The sequence below is a fragment of the Passer montanus genome, unplaced genomic scaffold (assembly GCF_014805655.1).
Source record: "Passer montanus isolate IOZ18808 unplaced genomic scaffold, ASM1480565v1 scaffold32, whole genome shotgun sequence".
NCBI lineage: Eukaryota > Metazoa > Chordata > Aves > Passeriformes > Passeridae > Passer > Passer montanus.
The window spans coordinates 846,651-870,373 of NW_024367930.1; the positions used below are offsets into that span (position 1 = coordinate 846,651).

At 38.1% G+C, this 23,723-nt stretch overlaps 1 protein-coding gene across 1 annotated transcript in view; it reads left to right on the plus strand.

The window, feature by feature from the left end:
* The first annotated feature begins 693 nt into the window (after nt 1–693).
* The window catches only part of POU6F2 (POU class 6 homeobox 2), a 309,043-nt gene continuing 286,013 nt past the window's right edge, over nt 694–23,723 (plus strand). The window contains exon 1 of the mRNA XM_039715136.1: nt 694–798. Coding sequence (XP_039571070.1) covers nt 694–798 — 105 coding nt within the window. The remainder of the gene's footprint in view (nt 799–23,723) is intronic.

Here is a 23,723-nt window from a genome sequence, read left to right on the forward strand (position 1 = left end):
TTGAGTGCTCATCACAGCTCACATAAACTAATACTTAAATATATATTTCCAGTGAAGAAAACATTTGACTTCTGATGGAGTAAAGCAGTGAGATGTTTTGACTTGCGAGTACAAACACAGGTTTCTCAGCCCCTGCTTCTTTTTTTCTTGTTAGAAATTTTTTTCTAATGACTTCTCATAATCTCTGCAAATCCAAAGACGGCAACACAGGCCACTTCGGTTTGACACAAAAGAAACTTAAAGAAAAAAAAAATCAAGAACTCAAAAAGCTATAAAGTGGAAGTATAAAAGGTGGGGGGAGGGAACAAAATTAGAGGCTGCAAGAGGATGCAAGGGGTTAAACTTCTGACCACTGTGTGCATATATAAAATCATATCACCTTATCTGAAAAGTTTAGGCTCTAAGGAAAACACTCAGTTTAAAATACCTTTTAGGTATATTAAATCTTTAGGCTGAAGATTACAGCAAGTGTTTTCTCTTTGGTGAGTAGCTGTTTGTCTCACTTTATTTACTTGGTATTGGGTATTTGTCAATGTCATTTCATATCTGCAGAAAATTCATACGTTCTATGGAAGTATGTATGTGTGTGAGAGTGCTGAAGGTCACATGACTATTTCATCCTATTTGGTGGAGCAGCTTGACTTTTTTCCCTTGCTTTTGGTGATGGTTGTGAGTGCAGAAGTTGATTGACAGATGCATGCCAGAAACCCCCATTCTCCTTTTCAAAGACTACATATGATGGATTGCGATCTTTCAGCTCAGCAGGACACAGGGACCATGCAAGCTGTAATTGGTCAGGTATGGAGTCAGCCATTTCTCAACTCCCCTTTTATTTTTTTTTTTTTCACAAGGGTCTAACCATATGATTCACATAATTCATATTTACAGTACCATCTTTCTATCTGTATCTTCAGCTACCAGCGAGTGTAGTACTGAAAGTGAGAAAGGCAAAAGAAACACAATAATCTGGCCAGGGAATCACTAGAAAAAAACTAAATTACCATTCTTTTCTTCTAATAAACCCCGTTTCAGTCTGAGCTTTATCAAATCAATGTATTTATTAATTTGCTGTTTTATTTTTTTTTAAATATGCTGAAGTAGAAGAACCGAGGAGTGAAAGTGTTATGTTTGCTGGGGAGTTGCTTTCTATTTGTAATGCTGTTCATTATTTTTATATTGACTGTATTCCTGTACTAGATGCTGTGGCTTTTATTTTTTATTTTTATTTTGTCTTCTTATACTCCTAATCCAGATAATGTGTGATTGAGCCTGGTAAATGTAGTGGTCTTTGCTGCTGCAGAGGGGCAGCCTGCAAATTAAACACTGCCACAATCTGAAAGGTCCAGGTGGTCTGCTCGTGCTTCCTAATGCAATCCAGCACAACAGCTTTAATAAACAGCTCTATTTAGTTCTCCCTCCCTGTATCCAGGGAAGTGAACTGGGGCTGCTGTGATGAAATGCCAGAAGAATATCTCTCAAAGGCCTCACAAGCTGATTTTTAGAGCTTTTCCGTTTTGTCGTCTTTGTCTTCCAAATGGGTCAGTGAGTCCTTCTCTTTCTGTTTTGTGATTTCTGATAAGTCTGTAGTTTTTATATGTGTGATTTAACCATGCTGTTTTGAGCTTTAGCCAGAAGAGAGAAAAATCATTGTCTTTTCATTTGCTTCAAATAATAACCTGAAGTGGGGAAAGAAATTATTTTGTTCTGATGAACAGGGAGGGCTGTTTTCCTGTGAAAGCAGTCAGAGTCAGATGAGAGTGCCTGTTTTTCTTTTTCTCACAAAATTTTAAGTGCTCAACACTTTCTCATTAACCACTGACTTGTAAATCATTCTCTGGTAAAGGGTATTTTTTGAACTCTCAAAAGTTTGTGGTTTTTTTGCATATGTTTCCAGTATAGTGAACGCATGCTGCTGAGATGACATAGTATTTGTTTGCTATATTTTGATATAATAGTAGAAAAATACGCATTCTATACATTGTTTTCATCTAAATTATGGCACAGCACTAAAGTCCCTCAAAGCACATGGTTTATTAATACCATCGTACATAGTAATGCATTTTTGGGCGGAAAATGTCAAATATGCAATGCCATGTTTACCACAGACTTTTATTGCTTTAAATATTTTAAAAATAGAAGATACATTTTTTATTAAAAATCCTCCAAACATTCACAGCTTTCTATTAGGCTGGCTTATACCTAAAAAGTGGGGCATCCTTGCCAGTACTACATTGTGCAAAAAGATGTATTTTAGATTATGTTAATTACCTTTTTGTTTAACTTGTTCAGTCTTACAGAAATATTTTTAATGATTCTAAGGCAGATACAATGGCAAGGTTTTGAGCAACTGCACTTGATAGAAAATGTATCCTGAAATATTTATAAATCTAAAAGCTTGTAATATCTCTTTAATATAAATTTTGTTTTCACATGTAAGAAAGTGTAAGTTAACTATTTTATGTTTAAGGCTTGCCAACTCTCAGAAGGTGGTTTTGAGGCTGGAAATGGTAGACGGATTTTTTTTTCTGTGTGTAACATTGCATATTTCATTAATTAAAAAAGTTCAGTGAATGTCTGGAAAAATGTTTATATCATGTGTTTGTGTATTTCATTTCCTAAAATTAATATAAAGATCATGTATTTAAAAGAAAAATAAATGTAGGTATTTTAGGTGACTGACTTCTGTGGGTTTTCTGTGTTAGACTTTATAAATGTTATTTTTCTGCAACTTACTGTCTTAGGTGCTGCAAACATTATTTTCAGATCAGCATGTGTGCATATTTACATTTCATATATGTAAGTGTGCACATCAAAATGGATTTATAAATACACAAAATTTTCAAATATGTTTTTGTTTTGATTAATTGTCCAGTGTTTGGTTGTTATTGGCTATGTGTTAAGATAGAATAAAAAGTTTTGGGTTTTTTTTCTGATAAAAATTATGCATTTTCTGGTTGTATAATAAAGGAGTTAGTTAAAATGTGGGAATCTCAGGGCACTCAGTATAATTACCATATTTTGCTGAAAATAGACATAGATTTTCTGTAAGTATTTTAAGAGAAAATAACTATCAAAAGGCAAGCCCTATAGCAGAAAATCTTTCCATATTGTAAGTCTCTATTTTGTATTGATAAATAGTTAAGGTTTGCATATTTAGTGGTTGCATAGTTTTAGAAGACATGTTTATTTCCTCACATTAATAGAAAAAGTTCTTAAAAGTCTTTGCTAACTTTCAAACCTCCAAACACAAAAAATTGGGTAAATGTTTATAATTTGGCCTTTTTATAGCAGCATTGTAATTTTTTTTCTAATATGAGAATTATTTTTTTTTACTAATCCTGCAGATGTAGCTCTAAATTCAGTCTTGTTTACTGCTAATGGAATGTGAACTCGCCTAATTAAAAATCCAAACTGTACATGTATAGCTGATGCAGTGGAGATCAGACACACTAGCAGTTTTTTGTAGTTCAGGCATTAGTCTGTGTATGACACAAATGGAATAGCAGAGCATACCAATTCAAAGGCATTTTCAACACTAAGTAGTTGTTCATCATTAAATGCATTTTTTACTTTTTTTTAAAACAATCTGGGTTTCAACTGTTTTTAACCACCAGTCCACAGTGATTGCCACTGATGGTGGCAATGGTGTGCAGGGTGCTACAACTCTGACTGTTACCCAGCACCTGGGTGTACTGGGTCCAGGGTGCAGAATTGCTTCCCTCTGGATTTTTCCTCCCCCAAGCAAGCAATAAAACAGCCAAGTACTCTGAAGAACAACCTCCTTGCCTTGTGTGTCAAGATCTAGAAGCTCATTGCTCATTGTGATTTTGATTCATAACTGGAGTGTTTGGCATGAAACCCTGATCCCTGCCAGCAATAGGCTGTAGCGTCCTTCCTTGCATGGCAAACCGCAATATCCATTATTTCTTCAATTGTGTTTTGCTCTTATAGAAACTATTAGCTGGATTTTTATGCCATATTCACTGTATATCCTGAGCCCATCTGAATGAACAGATAATTAAATGTGTCATGTAATTATGCCAATGACATTGTAATTTATCTCCCTTGTATGCTTTCTAAAACATCTACTATACCTTTTTCTTATTCTTTTTTCTCTCCATCTTTTTTTTTTTTTCCCTCAGACCTGAGCTTGTGAGTGACAGGTTAGTTCATCAGCATTACAGCCCTCCTGTTTTTGTCTCATCTCATGCAGACAGGTCACTGTGTCCAATCACCCTTCTGGCTCTGCTGTCCCCAGGGGAGCCCGGGCCAGCCTGCCATCTTGATCCACCGGCCTGAGGGCCCAGGCTGGCTGTACATTTCTGTGTTCACTGGTTCTTGCAAATATAGTAAAGTGGGGAAGGGGAGGGGAGCAGCTTAAATTAGGTCTCTATATATTGAGAGGAAGCAAATTAGGTAACGTTCTTCTTCAAATAAGCATGTGTTTGCAGTTATAACTGCTATACTTGAGTTCTCTTTCTACAAGTTTAGCATGTTTATTTCTGTATTTCAATGGTATCCTCCATATGATCTCAACATGAAGTAAATGCTATTTATGCAAGAGTAAACATGATCTTTTCCCACAGAGAGTTCTCTGAAGCCCAGTTTATGAATCTGATACATTGCTGCAGCCAGTGTGGGTATTTCTGGTCTATTTTGTTGCGATTTAAAATTTTTTTTTTGTATCCTCATGATTAACCACAATATAACATGTTTCAGAGAAGCCATCCCTTTTGTAAATTTTGGTCACTTTTCAGAAGTTTAATCTGTTGTCAGTGTTGTTTTTATGATGCAGATGAATATGTATCCAGGAGTTTAATTTTTACCAAATGAATATCAGATCTATAATATTATTTTGTGTTGAGCGATCTCTACATGATTTTTTTTGTAGCAGTAGAGAAGTTCTTTTTCTCTTGGAATATCTGTTTCTACCTCTAATCTAATATCAAGAATTGCCTATAACATATACAAACAGAAAATAACCATATGTAAAGTTAGGACCCACTTCTGTAAGACAGCAAGGAATTGTGCCATTTTGTCTGCAATTTGGGACAAATCCTGTTCTTTCAAGTAAAAATTAGTGCCATCACTGTAAGAATAATTACTTGCATAAGTAAGGCCAGACTACTTGTCCCCTTGGCTTCTCAATGTATATTCAGCACAAACATTTTAGTCGTTTATAGTCACCAACAGTGGTTTTCTGCAGTTCAGGATTGTGAGGGAGAGACTTATGGACAGGTACCCATTGACTGTTTTTTTCGGTAGCAGAGAGACAATGTAAACAGTAAGAAATATGTTTGAAAAACTTCATTCTTTTTAATATTTATGAACAAGCTGGTACTCTGATAATGAAGCATTCCATCTTTGCAGAAACCCACTGTTGTATACACTCTCTAGAATATTGTGTCCCTAAGAATTATTATTGTAAGGAGATGCAGGAATGTGGCTGTTATATTTTACAGTATAAATATTTGTTGTAGAGGACTTTGGATCTTGTTAATTTAATATATGTAAATTCTTTGGTCCCAGGCCTGGATTCCAGCAAAAGAATGTTGACTTCTGTTTTTACAGCAGAAAAGATTAATTTTTATCATTTTGATTCATACTTAAGATTTTTTCTTCTTTTCACACCAAAATTGGATTTTAATTGGAATCAGCTTTCTAAAAACATCTTCAATAATTTTCTCTGATTTTCTTTTTTCTGTTCTGTACTACTGCATAGTTTAATCTGTGGTTCAGGTCAGCCAATTAAGAGGTCAAATCTTAAAAAAGCTGTGATTTGTACCGTGTGTATATTCACTATATTCTAATTGTAAGAGTAAAATTAAGTATGTCAGATGACCTTTAAATTGTTGGACAAGTGACCCTCCTCCAGTGATGTAGATTATTATCTTTTGACAATGCATTTACATTCAAGTACCTCTGTTATGTTTCCTAGATTCTAGACTGATAAACTAAATATCAGTCTGGCCCACTTTTGTGTGTACAGTGCATAGAAGTGACTGCTGAGCCTCTTATCTTACAGTGACCTGTAGCTGTAACAAGACTTTTATTTTTCTTCTCTGATCTTAACTGCAACTCAAATGGAAGAAAATAAAAGGACAATCAAAGAAAAATTGTATACAGCACTTTCAACATTAGATGAAGATATGGCAAAATATTTTTTTTCCTGTGATTTACATTGTTCAGCAATGTTAATGTAGCTCTTCATTCTGAAATTCTAAAGATGGAAGAACCTCAGATCAGGCAATTTTGAATATGTGCATGTTTATTTCTCACTAAACTTAACTAGACTTAAGCATGTACTTAAAAGTTGGTCGGCAAATCACTTAAGCCAATAAGAAGTCTGCAATTGCTAAAGCTTCAGGTGCACAGAATATTGAATTCAGTGGGACTCCTCATATATATAACAATTGGCAGGATCTTTTCCAACAAACCTATTGTGTTAGTGCTAATAAATATAAAAAAGTCTGGCTTAAATGCTAACTAAATAATTGTTGTGGAAACTGTTTTACAATTAGAACTGGCTATTAGGAATAAAGATAGTAACCCCAGGGTGTTGAACCCTTACTTTTTGAGGATATCAGGGCTACAGGTAAACAGACTATCAGTTCAGGGATTTTGTTTCAACGTTTGCTTCAAAACCTCTGTGATGTGTTGTACTTTCTCTTCAGAAAAGAAATATTAGTTGATGTTTGCTGCTGATTCTCTGTCGACTGGTACTGCTGTTCTATAGAACTGCTTTAGCCAACTGTTAGATCAAAAGAAAATTTTGAAGATCAAGGGACTGTTCAAAATTTCTAGCCGTTCTTAAGAGAGGTAGTGTGAGAAAGCTTAATTAAAAAAGGTTGTGGGGAGAAAGAAGGGATGCAAAAATCTTTATTTCAAGCAATCTTTACATGGTGAACTATAGAAATTAAATTTTCTTAAGCTGTTTAGAATAGTTTTTGTAGTTACTGTTAAAGCTGGTTTTTTCTATCTATATTTGTATACAGCATACTGTATATAGCAAAACTATCTCTGACAAACTTTTACTCACATGAGTAATAGCAATTGATGCTGTTTAATGACTTGAATAAGTTATTTTCAGAGATGAGGGCCTCATGAATTCATCTTGCTCTCTGCTGTAGATATACAGCTGTCCCATGTCCTTTACACATGTGAATGAGGATTTACAAGGCAGGACTCTGATCATTGTTCTTGTCAAAACACATAGGTCTTGTCTTGGCAGTCTTTTCTGTGCCACCTTACTCTAAAAGAAATCCAATAATTTGACAAGCAGTGCTACAAAATCACACTTGAGAGAGTAATTTTTGACCCTGTGATATATCTAGTGAGTGGTATCTTAAGTGCTTGCTAAATATGATCTGTTCCTAAAGGTGGCTTGTTCCAGGATGGGGTTCTGAATCCATAAATTGGGAAGGGCATTGTAAAGGGAAATAGGACCTTAAGAAAAAGAAAAAAAAAGTGAAAATGGAACTTAGTGCTATTTCAGTCATTGATTCCATGGAGTAGCTTTTATTTTGTAAGTTGCTAGCATTTTCAGGGAACTCGGACTCGTGTGTTTGGAAGACACAATCCAGCTATGGAAGGTCACTTCCAAAAAGGAAATATTACAGGGACAAGTAAAGAACAAAAGTGTTTTTTACCTACCCCCTGCTATGGAAACAAGTTTCAAGAAACAGAAAATAACAGAACATGAGTTTTTTGCAAGCAAATTATTGAAAGTCATGTTAATAGTACTACACAACTGCTGTTAGACATATTGAAAGTGATACTTCTGTATCAGAATGTTGTACTTTTCACTAAACTGTTTACATGCCTAACTGCTTTTTCACTTACAAATCCAACTTATGGAGCTGTAACACAATTTTTACTTGAGCTTTTCTTATGTTTCAAGTGCAATGAAGTTTTACTGGAATGAAAAGCTGATGGCTTTATCCCCTTTAGCCCTGGAAGACATCCTTTTTGGGGGCAAAATAAACAGCTAAATATAGACTTGCAGCACAGACTAAGACTGAAAGAGCAATATCAATGACTAGAATGTTTCATATCCTTGCTTCAAGCTTATGAATTAAAATCATATTGTCTCCCAGCAGTGGCAAACTAGCATCCGCTTTCATTTTTTCATAGTATGTCACATTAAAGGCTGTCATTGTTTTGGGGTTTTTAAATTATAACAGTGGAGAAATGTGCCTGATTATTACTGAATCCACCTTTAAAAAAAACTAAAGATGCAAATACCAAGACACTGTCATTTGGTCATGTAACTTTTGCTACTGGAACCAGATGCTGCCAAGTGTTGAATGTGTCTGGACTCCTGGACCTCCCCCTGGCTTTGTTAGCAGGATACTGTTTCAATGAAATAAAATAATCTGGAATAAAGAAGATTATGCTGCTATAGGAAACCAACAGTTATTGCAAGATTGCTGGCCATTAAATCTTACCTTCTCTTCACTGTGCCCATCCCTTTCTGTGTACAAAATGTGCTTCAATTTTTTCAAATGGATTATGCAAAGCATAAATAATACCTGATATGTATAATTCCAATCTTTTGAAAGAAAGGTTAAAAGTTGTGGCAAATGTAAAAGTGGCTTCTAATGTGGAAGGATAAAGCAGAAAATATCAAACTCATTTTGCTTAGCGTCAGTTATGATGATTTATCATTATAGTCAGGGAAAACTATGGTCCTGGAGGAGAAACAATTTTGTCCATTAAAAGGGAAAAAAAAAACAACTCCAAAACCCAGAATGTTCCAGTTTGATTCTTATGTCCTTAGGGTTGCAATATTGAATTCAGAATTGGGGAAGCTTAATCTTGCAGCTGGATTTGACAAGATGCTGGTCAAGCAGTAGGCAAAAGTGATGGTTTATGTGTTGTAATGCCCATGGTGGGAAATAAAGAAAGATAACAATATTTTTCCAGAAGTCTGTGTGCAGTATTCACCACCTGCTCCAGCTTGCACCAAAGTAGGCCAGAAAACTTTTTGTGTGTGAGTTGGTGAGCAACGCTTGCAATTTCAAAGTCTGACAGATGACAAATTTGGAGTGCTCTAAAACAGCATTTGAAGGGTTCACTATAGATCTGAACATAGCTGTTTGTTTGTTTTAGTGCTATGCTTACTTAAAGGGTGATCATGAAACCATTTGAGCACATCCATAAGTATCCCCACAACTTATTGGGAAAGCTCACATGAGCAGCACATTGTGCATTAGACAATGTAATGCTAAAAGCTCAGATCTCCTCTGGTTGCAAGAGGATATAGACACGCACTGCTGAAAAAAAAATAGCCAGAGTTCTCCATCTCCCTCAATTAATCCTGGGGAGAAATCCACGTGTGTGTGTGTGTGTGTGTGTGTGTGTGTGTGTGTGTGTGTGTGTGTATTAGGGTGCATAGCCAAAAACCTGGAGGCTGAAACTGAAATTGTCAGGTGTTTGGAAAATAAGAGCTGAATTTTGAATAGTCAAGCAACAGCGCAAAAGAAGCTGAAGATTGGAGTTTCTTCCCCTAAATATATTGCTTTCAGTTTATTTTTGAAGTTCATGCTGGATTTTAGCAAGAAGAGAAATTTAGGTTTGCCCCCTGACTAGGGATTTAGAGTGACTCTGTAATGCATTTTAACCCAAGAGGCACTGTGGATATTCAGCAAACCTTTGTTCTACTCTGCTCATGTCCTTATGCTAGACCCATCACTGTAGTTATTAGATCTCAAAGATTACATTATTTGATCTAGTGCTTTCTAAATCCTTAAACCACAGTTTATTTCTTTAAAAGGTTATAACCAGCATTGGATTGGATTGTAAAGTACCCTTTGACTCTCATGAAGGACACAGAAGAAACAGATGCATCTGAGGGTGTATTTCCTTCTGATCATGAAGTACCACAGCATTTTATTGAATTAAGTACTGAACAAAAATCTGTGCTTTTAATCTGGTCAGCGTGTTGAGAATTTTTTTACTTCCATGATATCATGATGTCGTTGATTTCTGATACAAAAAATATTAAGGTATATGCATAAATTTCAGTTACTCTTTTAATTAAAAAAAAAAAAAAGCTGCAAAGTCGTCTCATATTTCCCTAAGAATATAAATAAAAGCACACTAAACTTCAAACAGATGTTTAACATGAGCATGTTCAGGATGGGTTCTTGGGGGTCTCTTTTCTGTCTGATATTTACTAGGATTCATCAGAAGTAAATCTGTGGAGCTAAACAGAGTTATATTTGGACAAACAGGATCACCAGCAGCCTCTGAGTTTCTTCTGTCAAATTCAGAAGCCCTTACATGAGCAAATTTATGAGTGTAGTCTACAATGTTTGAATAATTAGTGATTCCTAAGATAACCAGAAAGAAGGCACAGAAAGGAAAAGAGAAGAACACTAAAATTAAACCCAGTGTGCTCCATCCTGACTGATATTAATTATACTCTTTCCAAATGGATCTTTTTATTTTTCCCAATCAGTCCTGCAAGGCAAATGGTAAAAAATTGTTATGTATTTTCCCTTAATTTTAGAAAAACAAGACTGAAATTGGCATCTGTCTGAAAATAATTTCACTAAAAATGGTGGTTATTTTTTCATTTTTATAATGCTTGTGTTTGGTTTTTTTATCTTTTTTGGGAAGTTCAAGCACTGGAGATAGTAGCCTAATACTACTTTATACTGGGATATCTTTATACCATCTGGAAGTACAAAACAGCTGTAAAGTGGGTTGTAAGAGCAATTTATTTATACATACTTGAAAGTTCTTTTATATTCCCATGAATGGTAGAAACCCACCTTGAGGTACATAGGGATAGAGTCCAAACAAATGCATTAGAATTTCCGTTTTTTTCAGATGGAAATGAAAAAGGGATAGGCAGAAATCAGACTGGGGAAAAAGAGGAAGGAGAAGGCCTTATTTAGTTAGAAACAGATATCCATTAACAGACAAGGCGAGAGGTCCAAGTCCTGTTTTATTGGTCTCCATCTATATCTTTGCTGGCAGTGATGAAAACATGAAAGGGAGGGAAGAGAGCACTACTCACACCATAGCAGTCAGAGCTGCTTTCTCAGTCAACTTAGTTTTAAAATGAGTATGCTTAAAACAAGAGGCTAGTTCTCTCTTTTTTTTTTTTTTTTTTTTTTTTTACCCTGTGGCCTGCAGTGTTGCTTGCTGCGACTTTTGACAAAGATTTGTCTTTGCAGAGCATTATGCAGTTAGTATACCTGACAAGTGAAAAAGAAAACAAGTTAAATTCATAGGAATTAATGCCAATTAGATTCCCTCTTTCTATTCTTACTATTGCAAGTTGCATTCTTCAACTCCAACTCAAAGGGTGAATAAAAACAGCAAAGGGAAAAAAGCAAAGCCAAGAATGACAGTTATGCTAATGAGGAATACCTTAAAATTAGTCAGATATTAGTCAGGAAAAAATTATTAAAATAGCAATTTTAGCAAATTAGCAAACTCTTGTCAACACAAGTTTCCTTTGAAATTTTGAGGAGCTTCCTACTCCATTTTATTTCATAATCCCTTTTAAATGGGAACATAGGAGGCTTAAGGGATTCTGTGAAGATATTTCTCTCTTTGCTTCCCCATTTTGTGAGAGCCTAAGGGAAAAATATTGGCAGAACTTGTAGAACCTTCTATAATTGAAGTAGCCCAGTATTTCCTATTTTAGGATCTTTGCTGCTGTTCTTAGTATTTCCACCTTGTTGGCTAACTCTTCCTAAATACTTTTAAAGGTGATTTTTGCTAAAATACTTCAGTGGTTCCCAAGGAAGATAAGGAAAAACAGTGTATTTTTGCCCATTTAAAAATATGTCATAATTAAGAGCAAAACTTTGAATGTGGTGAGGAATATGAGCATTGGGCTTGACATGTCTCTTCAGCTATCCTGTGACAAGCCATGCTTGATTATATTCCAAGCCTTTGAGAAATGTAGTTGGCAGATGTTTACTTTGGAACTTTAAATAGCTACATCCCCAAAAAATTCACAGAAAAATGAACTTCAGAAAGGAACCTCTGAAAATCATCTGCTCATGGACAGGATCAGCTTATCTGAGTCACATCCAACAGGTATTTGTGTAAGTGCTTCCTGAAAAGCTCCATCCAATTCCAAATTCCATGAGCACCAATTCCATAGTATCTTTGTTCTAGTCATTGCACCAAGTAAAGCCCATATCTTCCTGCCTCTTTTAGGAGTATCAGATTATTTCTGTCCCCCTTGAAATACTAGCTTCCCACTATACCTGTCATGGAAAATGGCAGAGGTGACACCAGGGAGCCTTTACTTTTCTATGTACTCAGTGACCACATTCACGGGGAATGGAAAAAAGAGAATGTGTGATTCAAACGAAGACGGGACAAGAGCCAGGGAAGATGAAAGATATGGAGTGAAACAATAAATGCACAAGTAGTCAACCAGGACTAGAGAGTGACAAGGCATGGAGAAGTAGGAGACTGAAGAGTGGATCCAAGAGAGGTTTGGAACTATGAGTGACAGTAGGGAAGAGGACTTGCCTGTATGTAGCCAAACTTAGATGAAAGGAACAAAGGAAAGGGGACTGGACCTGGTTAGGGATAAAGACAGAAATAGAAAACTGATGGGGCAGGTTCCCTTTCTTCTCAGAAATTTCTGCTGGCAAATCTCACTGGCAAAATTTCTCAGTTCTTTAAAATATATAAATCTACACATACAAAATGTGGAAAACAGTATTTGTACTGTTAAGCAACATAATTAAAATAATTTGTTTTGCTTGTAAATATATATAATAATGACCCTTTAATTACATAAACAACTATATTGTTTATGTAACAAGTTAACAGATTCTTTAGGTTCTTTTAGTGTGACTTCTTTCTTAACATTATAGTTGATATACTATTATACTGTTACTTTGCTCCCTAGAAATTGTGGGAAGTTTATGTATGTATGTATGTATCTATGTATATATTTATGTATGTATGTATGTGAATATACATACACATGTATATATTTATTCTGGGCCAAATGCCAAATATGACTAAAAAAGTCTTACTCTATTTTAAAGGGATGGTTGTTGTCTTTGCATGATTTTAAAAGATTAAACAAGATATTTTTAAAAGAAAAAGTAACTTTGACTAAAGCACTAAAACTGTCCTGCTTATAAAATGTCAGACTGGAACATATGGGCTTTTATTCCTCTTTCATATGAATGGTAGGATTAAAGGTTCTAACACAGCTGAATTTTCATTTTGAACGAAAAATTTTCCACAGATCTTGCCATTACTATTTCCAACAGACAAAAATATATCAATTTACCCAGTAGTTTTTGTAGAATAGTGACTGACATCTAGATTTTTGAATATATATAGACACTGGTCTTTGCACAAAGTAGACACATTAAGCCCCCATAACAGGTGATACTTGTCTCTTGATTCTCCACTGACTCAACTACTTATTTACAATGTTAAAAATGGAAGCATTGCAAAGTGAAGTGCTTGTTTCCTCTGCAAGTGTTAAATACAGGCCCTTTACTGCAAAGTAAAAGCTCCAGGTTCCTATGGAGAAACAACATTGGATTATCACTTGAACAGATATAATTACTACTATCAGCAACTTGAAGTCACTTTAATTCCTATACTACACCAATTTATCTCTGACAGGAGGGATAATTTTCTGAAACTTATTTAGCTTCTCTTGAGCATTATTTACAATTGTGACTATAATCTCATGATTTAGTAAGAGAATGCCACCATGCTGAAAGAGAACGGGGAACAGGTGTACACACCAGGGTGATATGCAAAGGGGAAACAGTAACCGCCAACATAGGGGTGTGAAAAAGGTGGGGCTAGAAGAATGTGGGAGACACAGTGTGGAAGGAGGGCAGGGCAGTTAGAGAATAGGTGCTTTGGTAAGGTTGAAAAATGGAGTTACTTATCTAATAAGTTTTTTTATGGTTTTATATATTGAACTAATTGTAATAATGACTCAGAAAGGTGAGAATATTAGGACTGGCAGCCTAATTAGGATTACATAGTGGCAAAGAGCTGTGTGAAACAGTTGTGTACAAGAAAACGGAGGATAATAAAACTACATCCATGTTATATTCTTTCTCTTCACCTTTATCCATTTAGCATCTGCTCAGATACAAGTTCAGGGGCCCATCTTACAAGGCATCAGCAAACCAGGCTTGTGGTAGTGGTGCAGCAAGATCTGAGAAAAGTGCAAAATCAAGGCTCAATTCTGTCACCTTCCTGTTCTGTATCAGTACATTACAAGGCTTTTAGCTGTTGCAAAATTGATGTTAATCCTCTTAATTCCATTTTTATTCCTTAACTGAAGATAGACTGGCACAGAAATTGTTTGGTGGCAAATCTGGGCCCAGTATACAAAAGCAAGAACAAGTCTATGAAGCTGTCTCTAGATGTGACATACATCCAGACCTGTTCTGTTAGCAGAGGTGTTGATGGCCCTGGTATTGATCCTGCTCTCAATGTGATTAAATTATTTTTTTGAAGTTGCTTTTCTAAAAGACAATTTATTTCTTGGTCAGTATCTTTCTGCTTTGAATCACCTTCAGCTTGGTTAATGCCACCTTGGTCACTCACTGTATCTGCAGCTGTCTCCAGCATGAACATAGGATATGTTTATCCCCTCCTTTCATTATTTCATCTCTTCCCTTCAGGCTAGAGAAAGAATTATTATTTTATTAAGTTTTACTAAAATGATGCTTTTTTCCCCCTCACAAATGATCAGATAAGAATAGGATTTGTGGGCAAGCTCACATCTGAGGTGTGTAGGTGTATAACTGAATCACTTTATGCTGCATCCAGTTCTGGGCTCCCCAATACAAGAAAGACAAGGAGAGGGTCCAGCAGAGTGCCACAAAGATAATTAGAGGTTTGGAGCATCTCTCTTATGAGGAGAGACTGTGGAATCTGGGCCTGATGCATAGAAATACACAAAGGAAGTTGCCAAGAGGATGGTTCCAGACTCTTCCATGGTGTCCAGTGTCAGGACAAGGAATGATTTGCCATAAACTAAACCACAATAAGTTCCACCTCAACATGAAGAACTTGTTTATATTGAGGGTAGTAGAGCACTGGAACAAGTGCCCTGGGGAACTGCCCAGGGAGATTGTAGAGTCTCTCTCCCAGCTCAATGCATTCCTGTGTCAGCTTGTCTTGTGCTGGACTGGATGATCTACAGAGGTTCCTTCCAAAAGTAACAATTCTGTAATTCTGTTTGTGTAGTTCAAGTTTGGAAAAAGTGTGTGATGCATTTGTCTTCGTTTTGGTACTGTCTTTCTCATGGATTATGGTGTAAAGGCTGAACCACAATCACAACAATCCTCCTGCAACAAACCGACTGGTTTTTGATAGGTGAAAAACTTTTCTTCAAAGAGGAAAGACAGATAACAGGTGAAAAAGTAGGACATTAATGGAGAGCTTCGAAATCTGTTTCTAAAAGGAGGAACAAACAAATAATTATTCTGCCAGTGCATATAGGTATGAGTGTAATCTTTTTCACATTGGGTTCTTTTTCCCAACAGCCTGATGAAGGTTTTGACATTTAAGCTGCAAAGATCAGAAAGCTACATGCATTCTCAAACTTCAGCTTTCATACTACAGCTTCATACTACAAGATTCCTTTTAGGCTAAATAAATCACAGGCAAAAATTGGATTAATTTGAGAGTCTATCCTTTGCTGTGGTTAATCAAGTATTGCATTACAGAATTGCTACAGGCTCTCTTCTCACCAGAATGTGTATTGGTCTTACTACAATGCTCTCCACTTGCAGAAGACTTCTGTATCGAAGAGGCTTATGCTTGAATAGTATTATGTCAGTGTATTTCTTAAAGAATCTGCACCAGTGCTGCCTCACCTTGACTCGTGTGTGCAGTTTAGATTACCACAATATAAAAAAGACATTAGCTTTTAGAGAGCCTCCAGAGGAGGGTATATTTGGTTTACATGAGCAAGCTTTGGTTGTAGGGAGGCTACAGGGGTGGCTTCTGTGAGGAGCTGCTAGAAGCTTCTTCCATGTCTGGCAGAGCCAATCCCTAGGAGCTCCAATGATGGATGTGCCATTAGTTAAGGCTGGGCTAATTAGAGATGATGGGAACATGGGGCACCTCTGTGATAACAGATTTAATAGGATAGAAAAAAAAAAAGAGTTACTGTGTAGAAGTAATTGCAGCCACAGAAGACTGGAGTGACAATATGTGAGGAGGACACCGGGAGAAGGAGAAGGTGCTCCAGGCACTGGAGCTAGGATTCCCCTGCTACCTGTGGTGCAGACCATGGTGAAACAGCCATGCCCTCCTGCATCCCATGGAGGACAAAGGTGATGCAGAGATCCATGAGCAAGCCATGGAGGAGCCCATGCCAGAGCAGGTTGAGAGGAGACTGTGACTGTGGGAGGCCCATGGGAGAGAGAGAAGCCCACTCTGGAGTAGCCTGTCCTTCAAGAACTGCACCCTGTGGAAGAGTGACCCACGCTGCAGCAGTTTGAGGAGGATGGAGATGGGCTCACATTACAGCAGTTCTCAGGGAGCTGCTGCCCATGAGATGGACTCATGCTGGAGAAGTTAATGGAGATGTTAATTCCCATGGGCGGAACCTCGTGCTGGAGCAGAGGAAGGCCTCCTCTCCCTAAGCAGCAGAAAAAATTATGGAACTGACCATAACCCCCATTGCCTGTCTCCCTATACCACTGGGGAAGGAGGTAGAGCTGGGAAGGAGGGAGGGTTGGGGGAAAGGTTTCTAAGGTTTTATTTTATTTCCAATTGTTCTGCTCTGATCTTCTTAATAATAAATTCAGCTTTTATCTTTAATGCTAGCCTGTTTTGTCCATGGTGGTATTTAGTGATGGATCTCTCCCAGTCCTTGTCTCAACTCATGAACCCTTCATTATATTTTCTCTACTCTGTCCAGCTGCAGAGGGGAGTGAGAGAGTGGCTTTGGTGGGTGCCTGGCATCCAGCCGTCATCAACCCACCACAGAGGGCCATAAGAATGGTGAAGAGCCTTGAGGGGAAGCCATGTGAGAAGTGGCTGAGGTTATTTGGTCTGTTCAGCCTGGAGAAGTGGGGAATGAGGGGAGACCTCATTGCACTCTTCAACATCCTCACAAGGGGAAGTGGAGGGGTGGGAACTGATCTCTTCACTCTCATGAACAGTCAGAGGACTTGAGGAAATTGCCTGAAGCTCAGCAAGAGGTGATTTAGGTTAGATATCAGGAAAGGATTCTTCACCCAGAGGGTGGTTGGGCACTGGAACAGACTCCCCAGGGAAGTGGTCACAGCACCAAGCCTGACACATCTCAAGAAGCATTTGGACCACACTTTCAGGCACATGGTGTGACTCTTGGGGCTGTTCTGTACAGTGCCAGGAGATGGACTTGATGATCCCAATGGGTCCCTTACAACTCACCTGATTTTATGAATCTCTCTTCAGTGTATTTATATGTTCTGAAGTGTTTTGCAAATGCAACATTCTTCTGCTTCTGAGCCCTTCAGTTACCTGTAAGATGAAATGGAAAAATACGGAGTTGAGCCTAGCAATTTTATGTGGCAGTGTGTATATGGAAGTAAAAAACCTGTTGCCAGTGGAGTTTAAAGGATTGCATCAATTCCAGTGTGGAGCTTGAGCAGGATATCAGAAGTGCTTGGAGACTTCCACTGTCCTCTAATAGCCCAAAAGGTGAAAAAATGTAGCTCTTGAGATGCAAGTGTGCAGGCTGCTTTTTCACTGTGTTTCTCATTTAGAGAATATATCACAGATGCTAAGGCGTGCTTGCAAACATAGCTTCTGAAACCCCTAATCTCTTCCACATTTTTGTGTTTCTGCCAGGTGCTGTTTCCAGTCTAGAAGATTGTCCTCTTTCAGGTGCTTTTCCAGTATTACCCCTTTGCAGGGGTAACAGTATCAGGAGATGGAGTTCAGGGCATTCATTCATTATGTAGTTACTGTTTTCTAGCAAAGCCCAGTAAAACAACTCACTTCACAGAATCATGAAATCACAGAATCAACGAGGTTGAAAAAGACCTTTGAGATCATCAAGTCCAACTTAGCACCTAACACCACCTTGTCAACTAGACCATGGCACTAAGTGCCACATTCAGTCTTTTCTTAAACATCTACAGAGATGGTAAGACTACCACCTTGCTGGGCACGTGATTCCAATGCCAAATCACTCCTTCTGTGCAAAAAATTCTTCTTAATGTCCAGCCTAAACTTCCCCTGCCTTCTGCCTGTGCCTTTAAGACTGTCTTCTTGCCTGTGCCACTAAGACTGTGCCACTGGTTGCCTGGAAATAAGACACTAATCCCAAACTGGCTACAACCTCCTTTCAGGCAGTTATAGAGAGTGATAAGGTCTCCTGAGCCTCCTTTTCTCCAGGCTAAACAACCCCAGCTCTCTCAGTCATTCCTACAAGAACAACTTCTGTTCCAGACCCTTCACCAGCCTTGTTGCCCTTCTCTGGACATGCTCCAGCATCTTCCTAAACTGAGGGGTCCAGAACTGGACACAGTATTCAAGGTGTGACCTCACCAGTCCTGAGTACAGAGAAAGAATCACTTCTCTGGTCCTGCTGGCCACACTATTCCTGGTACAGGCCAGGATGTCATTGGCTTTCTTGGCCATGGTGGGCACACTGCTGGCTCATGTTCAGTCTGCTGCCAATCAGTACCTCCAGGTCCCTTTCTGCCTGGCCTCTGTCCAGCTTCTCTGTCCTTGGCCTGTAGTGCTGCAGGAGGTTGTTGTGGCCAAAGTGCAGGACCTGACACTTGGTCTTGTTAAACCTCATATTGTTGGATTCAGCCCATCGTTCCAGCCCATCCAGGCTGCTCCTGCAGAGCTCTCCTGCCCTCCAGTAGATTGAGATTCACACCCAACTTGGTGTCATCTGCAAATCTGCTAATAGTAGGCTCAATCCCCTCATCCAGATCATCAATAAAGATATTAAACAGGACTGGGCCCACACACAGATCCCTGGGGGTCACCACTAGTGTTTGGCCACCAACTGGATCCAGCACCATTCACCACTACTGTCTGGGCCCAGCCATCCAGCCAGTTCTTAACCCAGCAAAGAGTGCACCTGTCCAAGCTCTGAGCTGTCTGCTTTTCCAGGATTATGCTAAACGATACTTCAGCCTGTACCAAGAATGTACAAGACCTAGAATGTAGAGCACCATAGTCCCATTGACTAATACAGAACCTTGCTCAAAATGTGGATTATATGTGTGGATGTGGTTCGGATTTTGTTGCTAACCATGCCATAATCAATATTGCTAAACAAACCTTCATAATGAGACAGTCAAACCAACTGAAAATACTAATTAAAGACTAATCTAAAAAATCTATTGATGTTTGTGGCAAGATTCAGTGTGCTTTGACCATGTCCCAAAGTAAAGAAATAATCACTGTTTTAGCAGGATTCTGCCTCTACAGTTGAGGAAATGTCTTTGCTAATGAGAGACTGATTTTTGTTTGCCCGAATCCTCCCATGTTCCAAAGCTCTCCTGGTTTTAGCTTGGTAGAAATAATGTTTACATAACAAGCATGAATGCACTGCAGAGAAGTAGAAGCAGAAAACCCTATCTTGCTGCGTAAGGAATGCCATAACAGAAACTTACTTGTTCAAATAAAACACAAGGCAATTATCCAGCTATACTATATTGTCAAGCTCCAAATCTGTTACACTTGTTTACAAATGTCTGTGGAAAAAGGATGAAAATCCTGGTTTTACTGAAGTCAGCAGGGATATTTTCATTAACTGATATTGCTTAGAGAGTTTATGGTAGTTATAGGTACAGAAAGTCTGTGCTGGAGACAGAACAATTCCAAATCTGCTCTGAATGATCATGACAAAGATTAAGGAAAAATTTCTAGCTTCCGCAAGCTATATATTGACTAATACCCGGTGTACCATGAAGGAAGTTAAAAAATGCCAACAGCTTCAAAACCTATATGCTCATTCTCAGTGGTTCAAAGAGCCCCATCTTCCAAGGATGAATATATTTTTATTGCTCCCTTTTGCTTTCTGGTAATACTTACATTTTGGTGTAACCATTCACTGCTTCAGGAGCAACAAAAACTTTCAAAATAAGATATTTGCTAATTAAATATTTGTGACAATATTACATACAACATTGTTATGCTTTATGTAATACTTTAGTATCACTACATACAGTTTCTTGAAATGTGTACAATAGGACCCTCTGATACTTTAAATCACTATGGCAGCAATCTTCAAATTATATACTGTCAGGATCAAATGAATCTGCTTCAATAATATTCTAGTCACAATAGTTTTAAGACTTGCTTGTATGGGAAAAGCCCTGCTGAGGTCAGTTATGCCCTTAAAGCTCAGAGTATGCTGCAATCCTTTGCTGGAGCATGGCCTAACCTCTGAATGGGTAAATGAGGTCAGTGTGGGATTCTTCCACAGTAGTCTTCTCTTCCTGCTCCTCAGGCCATGGGTAGGCAATTGTCCTTATCAACTTGAATATACCTTTGTGGTTAGTGTTGAGTCATCCAAATGTCATCTGATTAGCTTTAGCAGCTAATATAATAATATAAATAAAGCTAATATATTAGCTTCCAGTCAGACACATGGATTTCAGGATGCTTACAATCCTTGCTTAAGTATAACATAATTGGACATGAATATGTTGAGTCAGTTCATCTGAAAAGAAAGATTTAACACATTCTGGCTTGCTTTTTTCCTCAGAAATTAGTCATTTTCATCCGATATAATACTGTTGCTGTACAAATGGGAATTATCACTTATCCCAGTTTTTAGGTATTAGAATTAATGTTACCTGAAAGGATTTTAAATTGTTACAAGTATCTCATAAATGAGTGTTGGGGCTTCAGATTTTTCCTTTTGTTTCTTTCCCTCATGGAATTTTGTCCCATATGTTGCTAGGAAACATAACTACCAATACTTAAGAAAACAAAAGATGTAGTCGGGTGTCACAACATTCCATTGAAATGGCCCTGAATGGGAGCAGGTTGCAAGTGATAATGGGAGAGAAAAGGTGAGGTGGTTACTATGGAGGTGGTCCGTTGGGTTTCTGGGTTTGGGGGAGGAAGGAGCTGTTTGCTGTTTTCCCTGCCACCTGACTGCTCAGAGCTCAGAACCAGTGCATGTGGCACCAAAACATCGGGATCGGCTCCCGCCCTTAGCCTCTACCCATAGCATGTTGCCACCGCCACTCCTATGTGTTGGACTCCAAGATCCTGGTCGGCTGTGATTTTCGTGCACTGGAAGTCTGCTTAATTACTTTTTTTGTTTCCCAGATGTTTTGGAGGGGGCAGGGGAGGGTGTCCCCACATGTGCCAATTCTGCGTGGTAGCTCGGCATTCATGACCAATTGCCGTCCATGACTTCCTGTCTCGGCTAAGCCACCATTAACTGCATGGTCTCCAAGCTTGCACCAGCGCGCCCCCTGCAGCCGCGGGGGAATCATTGCAACTTCCCTGCCCGCCGGGAGCCACCAGCGCCTCTGCCGGCTGCGACTGTAACTACACCAGAGGGGAAAGCGCTCACAGAGCGGGAAGAGACTTCACTGGGTTTTCTGTTCTTGTTGGTTGTTGCTGCTGTTGTTTGCTTGCCTTGTTATACATACACACACTTTTCTCATATCTTTGCCTGAAAGCCCCATAATTTCAAAGTTATAATAATTTGAAGGGAAGGGAGTCATATTTGCCATTGAAGGGAGGTTCCCGCCTTCCTTGGCAGACACCTCTCTTTTAAACCAAGATAATAAGAAACTTAATTAACTTCTAGATTCTTGGGTTTGGAAAGCAAAGCAAAACTGTGTTTGGTAAATAGAGGGATCTTGTACCTTGTACAATTAGATATTTTAATGGAAGAATTACCTGGCACACCTCCATCCACATAATTTAGGCAACTTTTAAAGAATTTTCAGATGTACTTGAATGTTTTATTAATCTTGTAATTGTCAGTCTGTGGGTTTCTTCCTCCTAGTTAAACTTTAAAATTTGTCTGTCTCTCTTCTGATGCTTGATTTCTCATTTGGCATATACTCGCTCTGACTTAGGCATTTAAAAATTATATGTCAAAGTCTGAGGCAGCCACTCTAAAGCCTGTTTACTCTCTAAGTGCAATAAAGGAAGGCAAGTACTGTGAGCTGCACTGGAAAGTCTTACTAAACTCATGTCAATAATTTTAAAAGTAAGGAAATATGAACCGTGCATTTCATTATACAGCAATTAAAAGCAAATATTTTCTTTAAAAAGCTTTAAAAAATTCTTCCTGAAGGTTAACTCTGGAAAATGAACTCTAAATTGCAAATGAAAAAGCCTGCAATTTTGGCGTGCTAAAAAAAGTATTCTAAGCAATCTCCCAAGGCTGAAGATTGGAAATGCTCCAACTGTCCTCCAACAGAGGAAGAGGAGGGTGTGTCTAGTAGCACAGCTCATTTCTATAAAATAGTCAAAGAGGTTCCTTCTCCATAGGAAATATTATCTTAATTTTTTTCCCCCAAATCATGTAGTATATGAGGATATATGTTTTCCTCAAAAAGTTTAAAAAATACTATTAAAATAGAACAAATACTGATACTCATGTAATTCTTATGTGAGTTAAATAACAGCTGGGACGAAAAAAGCATCTTGCAATGCAAAAAACCTTCCCTTTTTATAGAGTTTTGCTCTCAAATATTATTTCATAATAATATATAATCACAGCTGTCTTGGTTTAATACAATTTAGAGGTGGGCTTTCTAAAATCGGTTACCTCCCATTAGTTTTAACCAATCCCTTTCCACCAAAAAGAAGACACAGATTGAAGTGAAAAAATAGCAGTTTGCTAAAAAATAAAACAGCAATAGGTTAAAAATAACAGTTAATTATCAGTAGCCACAAAATTGCTAGATCTCTCAGTCCACAGGAACAAAGAGAAAACTAAAATTGCAGAGAACCCCCACCCCCAAGATGGAACCCTCTGCAGACAATTGTGTTTGGGCAGACAATGGGAAAGACGGCAGCAGGTTTTCCACCTCTCCTGACTATATGTGGAGGGAGAGAACAAAGAGAAAAACAACACAGAAAATGAAATTCCTTGATTACAAAAACTCCCTCTTCCCCATACAACAACCAGCAGGAAACAAGGACAAAACAAAAATAAAAAAAAACCAACCTGGAGTACAAACTCAAATGCCCCCTCAATCTTCCTGGCAGTGGCAGCTTTGTCAACAAAGGCAGCTGACACATTTTGGTGGCTGGAACTTGGGAACTGAACAATCTGCTAAACCTCATCTGGTGGATTCCAGATAGTGTCAGCTCTACAGCCTCCAAGCCATTGGTGTCAGTGCTGCTGTCTCAGGTCTCTTTTACAATGAGGATGAGGAAGGAAGACAGACTCCGGAGCACTGAAGAATGGTGGCCCAACCATGGTCGGCTCTGATATCATACTGTGGACAGGTATTGCAAAATTCACTCTGAAACTTTTGAACTGTGAAATGTAGCTTTTCAGGTTGCTACTGTTGCCATGTGGAAACCCATCTAAAGCAATCCCCCTCCAGAAGCCAGATGGGAACAAAAGATAAAAATTCTTCAAATTAAAAATTATGAACCCTAAACAGCATTTTTTTTTTATAGACAGTACTAAGTTTGATAAACTTCAAAAAAAAGTTTAAATTCTCTATTTGTTCCTTACCTTTCCAGATATTGTCTATGGAAAATTTACGAGCATAGAGAGGGCCTGATTGTGCTGATATGTTCGT